The sequence below is a fragment of the Phasianus colchicus genome, chromosome 15 (genome assembly GCF_987193195.1).
Source record: "Phasianus colchicus chromosome 15, bPhaCol1.hap1.1, whole genome shotgun sequence".
Classification (NCBI taxonomy): Eukaryota; Metazoa; Chordata; class Aves; order Galliformes; family Phasianidae; genus Phasianus; species Phasianus colchicus.
In genome coordinates this window covers 1,444,688-1,456,796 of record NC_143450.1, presented here as the reverse complement: position 1 = coordinate 1,456,796, position 12,109 = coordinate 1,444,688, and the positions used below count along the sequence as shown (strand labels likewise).

At 51.6% G+C, this 12,109-nt stretch overlaps 1 protein-coding gene across 3 annotated transcripts in view; it reads right to left on the bottom strand.

Annotated features, from left to right (window-relative positions):
• LOC116237700 (protocadherin alpha-C2) overlaps window positions 1–12,109 on the bottom strand; it is a 93,695-nt gene that overhangs the window by 71,556 nt on the left and 10,030 nt on the right. For 2 of the 3 annotated variants that reach the window (XM_090151121.1, XM_090151119.1), the window contains exon 1: window positions 8,537–11,423. The exons of the other annotated variant lie outside the window; for it this stretch is intronic. In XM_090151121.1, the coding sequence (XP_090007247.1) occupies window positions 8,537–11,320 (2,784 nt within the window). In that variant the 5' untranslated portion in view covers window positions 11,321–11,423. Of the gene's footprint in view, window positions 1–8,536; window positions 11,424–12,109 lie in introns of those variants that run through there. 3 annotated transcript variants of the gene reach the window in all.

Sequence of the window (12,109 nt, the reverse complement as noted above, 5' to 3'; positions counted from 1 at the left end):
GCTGGGGCGTTGTCATTCTGGTCTGAGATGTAAACATTCACAGTCATGGCAGCACTCAGGGCTGGTGACCCATTGTCCTTGGCTTCCACTTGGAAATGGAAGCTTCTAAGCTGCTCAAAGTCAAAGGCACGTTTTGCATAGATGCTCCCATTGACCAAGCTCACAGACAAAAAGCTGGTCAGGGCACTGCCTGCAACTGTTGAATTCCTGAGTACATAAGAGATCTGCCCATTCTCCCCTATATCAAGGTCAGAGGCTGAGACCTGGTAGAGAAAAGCACCAAGTGGATTGTTCTCCTCCACAAACACATCAAATGTGTCAGCAGCAAAGACAGGGGGATTGTCATTCACATCAGAAATCTGCACCCAAAGTGTCTGCTGAGTGGTGATGGGAGGAGATCCCAAGTCTGTGGCAGTGATGGTGATGTTGTACCCACTTATTAGCTCTCGGTCCAGGAGCCCGCTGGTGACCAGGCTGTAGTAGTTTTCCAGGGAAGGTTTTAACTGGAAGGGAAGGTTATCAGGGATCTGGCAGGTTACTTTCCCGTTCTCCCCAGGGTCCTTATCCACAATACTCAGCAGTGCTATCACTGTGCCAGGAACAGCATCTTCAGGGACGGGATTGGAAAGGGATGCAATCGTTATCTCTGGGCCATGATTGTTCACATCAGTGATCTCCACCAGCAGCTTAGCTGTGCTTGACAAGGCAAATGCCCCTTTATCCCTTGCTTCAATAAGCATCTCGAGGAGAGGTCTCTGAACTGCTAAATCGCCACTGACTGTCACCTCCCCAGTGTGCGGGTGAATTAAGAACATTTGCTGTAGGTCAGTAGCCGTAGCATTGCTAAACGAATACATGACCTCTCCATTGGGACCTTCATCCAAGTCCGTGGCATGCACTTGCACTACCAATGTGCCAATGGGAGAGTTTTCCAGGACGCTCGCCCTGTAGACTGACTGCTCAAATTCTGGTGCATTGTCATTGGTATCCAGAACAGTCACAACGACAGGGACATCACCAGACCTTGGAGGATCTCCACCATCTTTGGCTGTAAGAACAAGTCTGTGAGTGGCTTGCTGTTCCCTGTCTAAGGCTTTCTTCAGCACCAATTCAGGATACACACTCCCGTCCCCGTGCGTCTGCATTTCCAAATGAAAATGGTCATCAGGGTTCAGAATGTAATTCTGGACACCGTTAGTACCTTCATCGAGATCTTGGGCATTAGGGAGTGCAAATCTTGCCCCAGGTGACAGGAACTCAGGCACACTTACACGATATTCACTTAAAGGAAAGCTGGGGGAGTTGTCATTTACATCCAGGACTTTAAATTCCATCCTATAAAGCTCTAGAGGGTTTTCTAGCACAAGTTCATAATTCAGAAGACATGTAGATTTTAGTTCACAAAGCTGCTCTCTGTCTATTGGCTCATTAACAGATAAAACCCCTGTGGTTGCGTTTATATTAAAATATTGCTTACTTGAACCGGTGATCATGCGAAATTTCCGGGCTGAAAGTGCAGCCGCGTTTATTCCTAAATCCTTTGCTACGTTTCCAACAAACGCTCCGCGCTCTGTTCCCTCGGCGATGGAGTACACCACTTGTCCCTTCGCGGTGCAGCAAATAAGGCAGAAGACCATCCAATAGACCCGCATTCTTCCTCCCCTGCTCAGCTCCCCGCAGCCCGGCTCGGCAGGAACATAATCCAATATTTCAGCGAGCAGCCCAAGTTCCCAGCGAGCGGGCACCGGGGCGCACCGGCGGCAAGGCGTGAAGAAGTTCGCTCCGGGCGCGGGAGGCGCCCCGGTCCCGCGCAGCTCTGCCGCCGCCGTGCGCGGAGAGAGGCGGCCGCTGCGCTGCGCTCCGCTCCGCCGCGCTGCCCCCCGCTCCGCCGCCGCTCTCTGTGCCGGGAGCTGCGGCCCCGCGCGTCTCTTACCGGGCGCGCGGCGGCGGCCCGCGGCAGCGGCGCCACCCAGAGGCCGTGCCGGGGATGGAGGCTGCGAGACCCCCGCCGCTGCCTCTCTCTCTCTCTTTTTTTTTTTAACTATTCCTTTTTTTCCCTCTTTTTTTTCCCCTTTTTCTTTCTTTTTTTTTTTTTCCCTACCGCCCCCACTCCTTTCTCTTCTTTTCCCCTCTTTATTTCTTTTTCCTACCACCCCCCCACCCCTTTCTTTTTGCCTTTTCTCTTTTTTTTTTTTTCCTTCCCTACGGAGAGCCGTTGCTGGGAGGAGGCTCGCGGTCCCCTACTTAAAGACATGGCTGAGTTTCCGTGAGAGAGAGACGCAGCGAAGCCCCCGCTCCCTCCCCCTTTCTGCTCCAGACAGACGATGTGCCCGCCGCTGTCAGAGTACGGGCTGGAAAGGAAACGTGTATAAGAAGTGACAGGCATCGGCTAAACATGGGTTAGCACAGTCCCAGCACGCTCCGGCTGAGAACAACATCTCCCAGAGGGGTTTTAAGAGCACGATTAAAGGAGGCAGTAGACTCTACCCTTGTTAAACTAAAAAGGCAGACGGGAAAATAAAAGGGAAAAAAAAAAAAAAAAAAAAAAAGCCTATTTCCTGCTTACTCTTTTGGACAGAGTAAATGAACTCGGATTACAGGAGGGAAAGCGGGTCTCTCCCGTAACAGTCCCAGTCTGATCACTCGCAGCCACAGGCGAGCTCCCATCCAACCTACAGAGCAGGATGGGACGGCTCGGCTGGGTGGGAGGACCGGGAGGCTGCAACGGGAGATTTGCTCGCATAGAAGTAAAGACCGGCGCCAAAAAGCTCTTGCATTTAGGATATGCTTAGGAACTGTGCTGAGAGACAAACTGATACCACGCAGAGATAACAGCCCATGTGTGAAAATCAAAGCTGTCTGCTCCCCCAGCCCACTAAGCAGCTGAGAAAGGGCAGAATGCGCTGCAAAAAACCTCCTGGAAAACCTTTCCTCAAGTGACCTTTGGCAGCAATTTACCCCCTGGTTTCGACCCTGACAATCCCCTCTGGTCTCCTCGGGTTCCAGCTTCCTTCTCTGAGAGCTTATTATCATCATGAGATCCGATCAATCAAAACCAAGAGGCTATAAACCCACAGCAAGAAGAGAACTTAACCCTACCAGTGTTCACTGTTTCTTTATGCAGTTGAGAAATGCCAGCCAAGTAAAAAGCATTTCTATTATACAAAGTAACTGGGCCTTTAAAAAACCGGGAGCACAGCCAAAAGTTGGATATAAGTTAAAGGAAAAAAAAAAAAAATCAATAGATTTCTTTGTAACCTTATAGCTCAGCAAAACCTCCCAGAGAGGTTTCTATCCTGTGTGTACCAGAGCAAGCCATGGTCCGCCTCAGCACATGTATTTGCTGTTATTATGATTTTCTAACTCCAGGAGCTCCTGGGAGTGTCTGAACATGGCATTTTCCTTTTACTGCATTGATGTACCTGTTACAGCTGCAGGGGGCTGACTGTAGGTACTGCAACATTGGTGTGCACCCACCTTAACTCACACACCATGTAAATTTGGCCAGGGGACCATTGCATGCAATATATAACGTAAATATATACAATATCCAATCTATGTTGGAGCTTATTGTTTGCTTGATTGATAACAGAAGAAATTTCCAACTAGTCACCCTAAAAATGTCACCAAGGCCTCCCCAGCCCAAAGGTGCACTACACTTTTGTCTGCCAAGGTATGGTATCCTCTACAATACATTAAAAAAAAAAAAAAAAGTGTTCTTACTGTTCTGTAAAGTACAATACAAAATTGTTAAAAACACCCCGACCCAATGCGTTAACACCTCATAAAATCAAAGGAAATACCCAAACCTCCCTTAATGTTGAGCAATAACAAAGGTAAATCGATCCATCTGGGAGGACTGGAGCAGCCAGCTGTTGGTGTCCCTGGGCACACACAGGTAAAACATGGACTGTGCTCACCAATCTGTGACCGAGTTGGCGTCGAAGAAACCCAAGAAATTTGAGTTCAAGAGCCGTCATTCAACAGGTAAACCCACTGAAAAGGACACGGAAAAAAAAAAAAACCAACCCAAACACTAATATTTTAATAACTACCTGTGGTTATGCATGCTGCTGCCTGAGATAACAGAAGTGTTAGGAAAAAAAACTGGTTAATGAACAACGGCTAAAACCAGTCAAAGTAATTATACATTTGCCTCTTTCCAAGATGCAGTCACCTGTTGGAAGTATTTGGCAGCCTACATTGATTTTGGCTTTAATTCACTCACTCACTACACATTTACCATTGAAGATAGTTTCTTTAGTTTTCTGCTACATCTCTTGTCCTTTGCAGAGTTGCCTAATGCTTGACTTTAAGGCTTTTAGGAGACCTGCCTCAAAATTCTTTCTTTCTTACTAGTTTTTTAGACTTTTCAGCCCTGTTTAATATTCTCGCACCTGTGCTATTCTCCTATGCTATGGACAGTGATGTCCCCAACAGTCAGGCAGATTTGCCCAACAACAAACAGCTCAACACACAGCTATGGTGCCTGCTTTACTACCCTCCCTCCCAACACGATTTTCATGATCTCTTATCTCAAGGGTCTCCTTTCAAGCCCTGATCTTACCCTAATTATGGTATTTGCGCATCAGTCTTTGTAAATACTAAGAATGTAGAACCATTCTTTAGTGTCACAGCTGATTTACAACTATTACTTTAAATCTCTCATCTCTGATCTCATGCTTGCCTTCAACTAAGGGAAACACCCAGACTGAGAATGTTAACACCGGTGTAAAGGCATTCACCCTGTATAGAGTTAGTGAGACCTGTCCTACAGCTTTGGGTAGCTCATGGTGAAACAAACATTTATTATGCTTCCTCTTCAAAAGCCTTCAATATTAAGAGACCCCAGAGAGGACCTAATTGCTTAACTGAAGACTGGAGCACCATGAATAACGAACAGCAGATGGCTGCCCAGATTAAAACTTTGAAACAAGATCATAAATATCTCCAACAGCAAAATCTAGCTGATCATAATAATTTACTATAGAAGAAGAACACAGATAATGAATATTATGAAAACTGTTCAATCAAGATTGAATAAGACATCATCAATAGATCAATAGATTAAATGCAAAGTTTTTGACATAGGTTTTCCTTTAGAGGACAAGTTCTTTCACTGATCCATTTGAAAGGCTTATTTAAAGACATGTTTCACTGGAACAGGCTTCCCAGGGCAGTGGTAACAGTATCCAAACTGCAAGAGCTCAAGAAATATTCAGACAGCTGTAACAGACACAGGGTTTGATTTTGGGGCAGTTCAGTGTGGAGCCAGGAGCTGGACTCGGTGATCCTCGTAGGTCCATTCCAATAATCCACATTCTATGACCTCGAAACAGATCTCTGTTATCTACATCGACTGCTAAGCGATCGAAATCTCCCCCAAACACCACTTTCCGCCACCCGAAGCCACACCTCCTCCATCATCTCCCGCCCCCTTCGCGTTCCCTCTCCCGGTTGGCGGCCGCAGCGCTGCATTTACCACGCCCCACAGCCCCGAGAGCCTTCTCTTCTCTTCTCTTCGTCCCGCCCCGTCTTGTATTTTCAGCCAATCATCCCTTTTTCCGGCCAGAAGACGTCATTAGTCCAGACGTGCACACTGGGCTAAAGACAATGGTAGCGGCCAGAAGAAACCGTTAAGCGAGGAAGGGCAAAAAATAAAGGTGAGTACTTAAACTGGGTTATCTCGGGGATAACTGCACCACATGGAACTGTTGTTCCACGCGCGTTGGAACAGCGTTATCTATGTGAACGACGATTTTTACTGCTCTGTTCCCCGAGGCCGTGCAGATGCAGAGAGATGCCTTCGGGAGATTTCTGCAGAGTACAAACACGTCCTGTCCTGTTCGATACGTAGGGAAATGCCAGGGGTGCCCTCCATAACCGAGGGCCCCGCTGGAGCGTGAGCACGGCTCGTACTCTGCCCGACAGAGAACGGGGTCTGCTCGCGGGATGAGAAAAACTGCAGCCAGAAGCACCGAGCCCGAACTGCCGCCTCCCCCCCGCCCGGTAGCCCCGGGCTCATCCGCTTTTGTCGCCGCAGAGCTGGCAGCCCTCTGCGGAGAGAAATCTGACCGCTACATGAGCAGACAGCGAGGTCGAAATGCAAGCCACGGGAGCTCGCAACTGCTCCGTGGGCACGGTAGGAATGGGAAGTCTTAAAATAAGCCGGGGAGAATAATCTTCTACATAGGGGACTTAGAGATTTCAGCGAACGCCACGAAAATTCTGATTTCCCACATCCTCATCGTCCCCATCAAGCCACAGAAACACGACGCTACATCGCAGGAAAGAGCTCGCGTTTGGAACCGGAGGGCAGAGGCTGCTTTGGTTACCGCAGCCAGCGACCACCGAGCTCAGAGAAGGATGCAGGAGCAGCGGGGTTCGGTCCTGCGTGCGGCCGAGCAGCTCCGAGCCTGGCGGCTCCCACAGTGCCGTGCTGTGTTGCCAAGTTTCCGGCTCCAAGCACTGCTTTAGCTGCCTCCTATGCCTGAAAGCACCGCTAATTCGTCAGCGCCACTTTCCAGCAGCCAGAGCTTGCAGCAGCTAACAACCCCGCCCCAAGCTGTCATTGTTTATTCCAGGCATCAACTGGGTATTCTCGCATGTTCTGCTGACGACTCTTTCCCAGAATACCCTACGAAATAAAAGCATCCACGTGGTTTGTTTCTGGCAGCTGACTGCTGTATATTTCTAAACGAACTACAGCGTTCTTTCCTGCCGCTATCCGACTACAGCAAAATCACATTCAGATTTTCAATTCATGATTGAACTCAGAATTACCAAGAGAAATCGCACAGAAGGCAAAGCCCACTCTATCCCAAACGGTTTGGCAAGAAAAGGCTCATCTCCCTTCATCATACAGCACAGAGAAATGAGCTACTTGATGTGGTTATACATTCTCTTCTACACCGTTGATTTAATCTTATAAACTGAAATCACAGAATTCTCCTCTAGGAGATGGCGGTTTGCTTTTCCAGCTTCTTATCACATTCTTGTGAATTAAAAGAAAAATGACAGATCTGCAGCTCTGGAAGAAGTCCTGATAACAGACAAATGAAGACAGTTCATGCATGATCAAGAGGTGATCACCCGCTCTATTGATACGTATCAGCTGTGGCTTGAGATTAAAGGCATACAAACACAATACCCAATTTATTTGATTAAACAAAAAACTAAAAACTTGAACTAAGAGATCTAAAACAGATGCAGAAACAGAAATTCATGGAACGCACTCAGATATTTTTTTTACTAGTTCACAGGGAAATCTCAATCTTATATTATTAAAAGCAAACAAAAAACCACCAGCCACTACGTTTTCAGCTCCCTTCACAGGATTTTGCTACCCCCAAAAGCAGCATTCTTGTCATATCACTAGCAGTCGGAGAATTTTTTTTTTCAGACCATAACTTTTGTGTAAATCACTTCTAGAAGTCATCAGAAAATATGCTTTAAAAATGATACCATGATAATTAGCCATACACACACCTTCAGTGAACTGAATGCATAACGAGAAGAGTACTCTTTCTTCATACAACCTCGGCAGCCCAACATACGCTGCTTTTACAATAAAAAGAGAATTAAAGCAGTGTAAAGAGATCTCTGCAATTCTCCACAGAAGACATATCCAGTTTCTAGCATCAACTACAAAACTTTAAACATAACCCTAATACTTCATCACAAAAAGTGTTTTACAGCTGGCCTGAATGAAAAAGAGTCGACCAGTGCCATCAGTGCATAGCCAAGATGAGCTGATATTAGAAAAAAACAGTAAATAAGCAATCACTCTCCAAATAAGGAAATCGATGCTGAAACCAGTATTAAGACCTACTCTTCATCTTCAGATGAATCTGTATTTCCAGCTTTTTCAGGTACACAGGAGAAAAAATGACTGGTTTTCATTACAAAATCAACAGACTTCAACAATGAATAAAGAAACGATTCCTTCTTCTTTCCTCTTAATACGTAGCAATAGAACACTTTTTGACTTCACTTTACCCATAGCCTGTTTCTGAGATGGATGGGACACAACGCGAAAAGGATATGGGAGCCCGGCCTGGCATGGAACTCGAAGCAAAGCAGAAAACATGTGCCCTCCAACAATTCCTACCACTGTCTTTAACGACCTTTATGACTCACTTATTCTAACATACCATTCAGTGAACATCCAGAGGAAGAAGAATATATATTACATCCACAAACTTTTCTCACTCAAATCACACCCCATTTGTCAGTGCCTTCAGTTCAACTTTCAACTGTGAGAAAAATCCACAGCTCAGTGAAACCCTCATTCAGCAAAAACATAATTAGCAATGGCACAAACGAAAAAATACATTCATATGCAAAACAGTCAAACACAAAAAGTGAAAATTATGACCGCCAATGACTAAAGCGAAACGACTTGTAGAAGTACTACTAGAATAAAACATTTCAACGAGTAATGAAAAAAACAAACACAAAAAAAAAAACAAAAGCAAAAAATGCACAAGAACCGAAAAATGGCAACTGAGAAGTACAAAGACGCAAGAAAACTTACTGTGCCCGAAGAATAAGGAGACAGAGAGGAGCCCTTCTCCAAAGAACCGCTCTCCGGCGCGGGGCCGGGCGGCGGCGGGCAGTTGGGGCTGAACACCATCAGGTCGCTCTTGCCCGCGCCGTCCGTGGCCACGCACAGGCTCCGGCTCTGGCGCTGCGAGTACGACCAGCTGCCCACCTCGCTGGCGCACACCAGCGTCGCCGGCCCGGGCCCCGCCAGCACGGCCGCCCGCGGCGCCCAGCGCCCGGCCCCGTACAGCACCACCGCCAGCACCAACAGGCTCGACACCGCGCAGATGGCCGCCACCAGCCACACGTTCGTCGCCGACGCCGCCGCCGATGATCCGCCCTCCGCGCCCGCCGCCGGCCGCAGCCCCGCCCCCGCCGACACCGACACCGCCCCCGCCGCCGCCGCCAGCGCCGCCTCGGCGCCCTCCACCAGCGACACGCTCAGCGTGGCCGTGGCCGAGCGCGGCGGCTCGCCGTGGTCCCGCACCACGATCAGCAGCCTCTGCCGCGGGCCGTCCGCCTCCTCCAGCGCCCGCGCCGTGCTCACCTCGCCGCTGTACAGCCCCACGCGGAACGGGCCCTCGCCCCGCGGCTCCCGCAGCTCGTAGCGCAGCCACGCGTTGTAGCCCGAGTCCGCGTCCACCGCGCGGATCTTCGCCACCACCTGCCCCGCCGGAGCACCCCACGCCGCCCGCGCCCACAGCGACCACGACGACACGACCGAGCCCGACGAGCCCGGAGATCCCGCCGAGCCCGACGCCCGCGACCCCGCCTCCGCCGCCTCCGCCGCCTCGCCCGCAGCCCAGGGCCCCGGCCCGCCGCCCGCCAGCGGCAGCAGCGCCGGCGCGTTGTCGTTCTCGTCCACCACGAACAGCTGCACCGTGGCGTTGCCGCACAGCGGCGGCTCCCCCGCGTCCACCGCCCGCACCTCGAACTGCAGCACCTGCAGCTCCTCGTAGTCCAGCGGCCGCAGCGCCCGCAGACGCCCGCTCTCCGCGTCCACCGACACGTAGCTCGACGCCGGACGCCAGCCCGAGCCCGAGCCCGAGCCCGCGCCCGTCCCCGCGCCGCCCTCCGACACCGAGTAGCTCACGCGCCCGTTGCCCGCCTCGTCCGGGTCCCGCGCCCACAGCCGCGCCAGCTCCGCGCCCGCCGCGTTGTTCTCCCGCGCCAGCACCGTGTACACGGCCTGCGCGAACGCCGGCGCGTTGTCGTTCACGTCCGACACCGGCACCCGCAGCCCGCGGCTGGTGCGCAGCGGCGGCGCCCCGCCGTCCTCCGCCCGCACCTCCACCTCGTACTCCGACACCCGCTCCCGGTCCAGCGCCTCCCGCAGCACCAGCGAGTACGAGCCCGCGAACGTCGCCACCAGCCCGAACGGCGACGGCGGCCGCACCGCGCACCGCACCCGCCCGTTCGGCCCCGAGTCCCGGTCCGACACGCTCAGCAGCGCCACCACCGTCCCCAGCGCCGCGTCCTCGGGCACCGGCACCGACAGCGACGTCACCCACACCTCGGGCGCGTTGTCGTTCACGTCCACCACCTCCAAAATGACGCTGCAGTGCCCCGACAACGGAGGCGTCCCTTTATCTCTCGCCTGGATTTGCAACTCGTGTTGTCGGACGTCTTCAAAATCTAAGAGACCCGTGAGTCTGATCTCCCCCGTCCGCGGATCAATGTTGAATGCATCTCTCTGAGACGCAGGAACAGAACTGATGATGCTGTAGGAAAACTCCTGATTAATTCCCTCGTCCGGGTCCGTGGCTGCCACCCGCGCCACCAGCGTGCCCTCCACCGAGTCCTCCGGCAGCTGCACTTTATACACCGACTGGTTGAACTGCGGCGCGTTGTCGTTCGCATCCAGCACCGAGATCACCAGCTGCACCGTGCCCGTCAGCGCCGGCCTGCCCCCGTCACTCGCCGTCAGCACCAAGCGGTGCTCCGACACCGACTCCCTGTCCAGAGGATGCGTTAACACAAGAAAAAGAGATTTCAAGTATTCCCCTGCAGATTTATCATCCAGAGCGAAGTACTCGGAGGGGCTCATTGTATACGAGAGCTGCGCGTTCGAACCGATATCCGCATCCGACGCGCCCTCCAGCGGAAAACGGGTCCCAGGCAGAGAAGATTCCGCGATGCTGATGTTTTTGGAGGCGGCGGGAAAGCGCGGGGCATTGTCGTTGATGTCGGTGACCTCCACCTCCACGTGGAAGACGCGCAGCGGCCGCTCCAGCAGCACCTCCAGGCGCAGGGCGCACGGCGCGCTCTTCCCGCACAGCTCCTCCCGGTCCAGCCGCGAGCTCACCACCAGCGCCCCGCTCGCCCCGCTCACCTCCACGCTCGCCCGCCGGCCCCGCGACACCAGCCGCAGCCGCCGCGCCTCCGCCTCGCCCGCCTCCAGGCCCAGGTCCTGCGCCAGCCGCCCCACCACCGTGCCGGCCTCCGCTTCCTCCGGCACCGAGTAGCGCACCTGCCCGCCGCCCAGCGCCCAGGCCGCCTGCAGCACCAGCACCGCGGCCGCCCAGCTCCGACGCGATGCTCCACCGCCGACCATCGCCCTCAACGCCGCACCGCTCCTTCTCCACGCCAAGCACCTCACCACCTGCCTGCTACAAACCCTCCGCCCGCGCTCGCCCCCACAATCCTTCCTCACGGGACGCGCGTCCTCCTCCCCGCCGCTCGCTCTTGCTCTGCCTTCTTTTCCATGGGCACCGGAAGGTGTTCCCCTCCCTTTCCCCGATCGCATCGCGCGTTCCTTAGCTCGGAGCGGCATCATGTGGCTCGCGGAGGGAATTGCGTCTCGTGCTTCTCCACTTACCGTGCTCGATTCTCTCTGCCTTCATTTCCGTTTTCAATCCGTTCTGCAACTTTTTTTTTTTTTTTTTTTTTTTTTTTTACTAGACGTATCCTCCGCATTTTTTGCTGTTCTCGTTTCGTAGAAGTGCACATCCGTTGGAATGTAACGAGACGCCAAGTAATCTTTCACACTTCTTTTCAAGTTGATATGGGTGTGCTTTGGAATGCATTGAATGTATTTGTCAGTATTGGGACAGATGGTACGATTACTGTGATCAGTGTAGTCCTCCTTTAAATTCTTCTGATAAAATTGAAATTTCTCTGAAAGAATGCTCTATTCAAGTGTTTTCTTGACATTTCTTTCAACAAACTAAATTGAACTGTCAGTTGTGACAAGCACATTGGGAAGCACATTGGGAGATTCACAGGCTCTTGGTACAAGTCTTAGAAGGATGGAGCACACAGAGGAAAGTGGGAAACAGTTCCTCTTCTTCCACTCGTGGTCACAGAATTATAGTATCACACAATTGTAGGGATTGTAAGAGACCTCTAGTCATCACTTATTCTATTCCCCATGCTAAAGCATGTCCTGAATTCAGAGAGGGAGAATCCAGAGACTCTCTGGGCAGGCTGTTTCAGAATTCTGTCTGCATGACAATAAATAATTTTATCCTTTTGTTTAAATGATACTTCCTTGTGTTCCACTTTTTTACCACTCTCACTTCTTCCATCGTTGCTCACCAATGAAAACAGTCCACCCCATCGACAT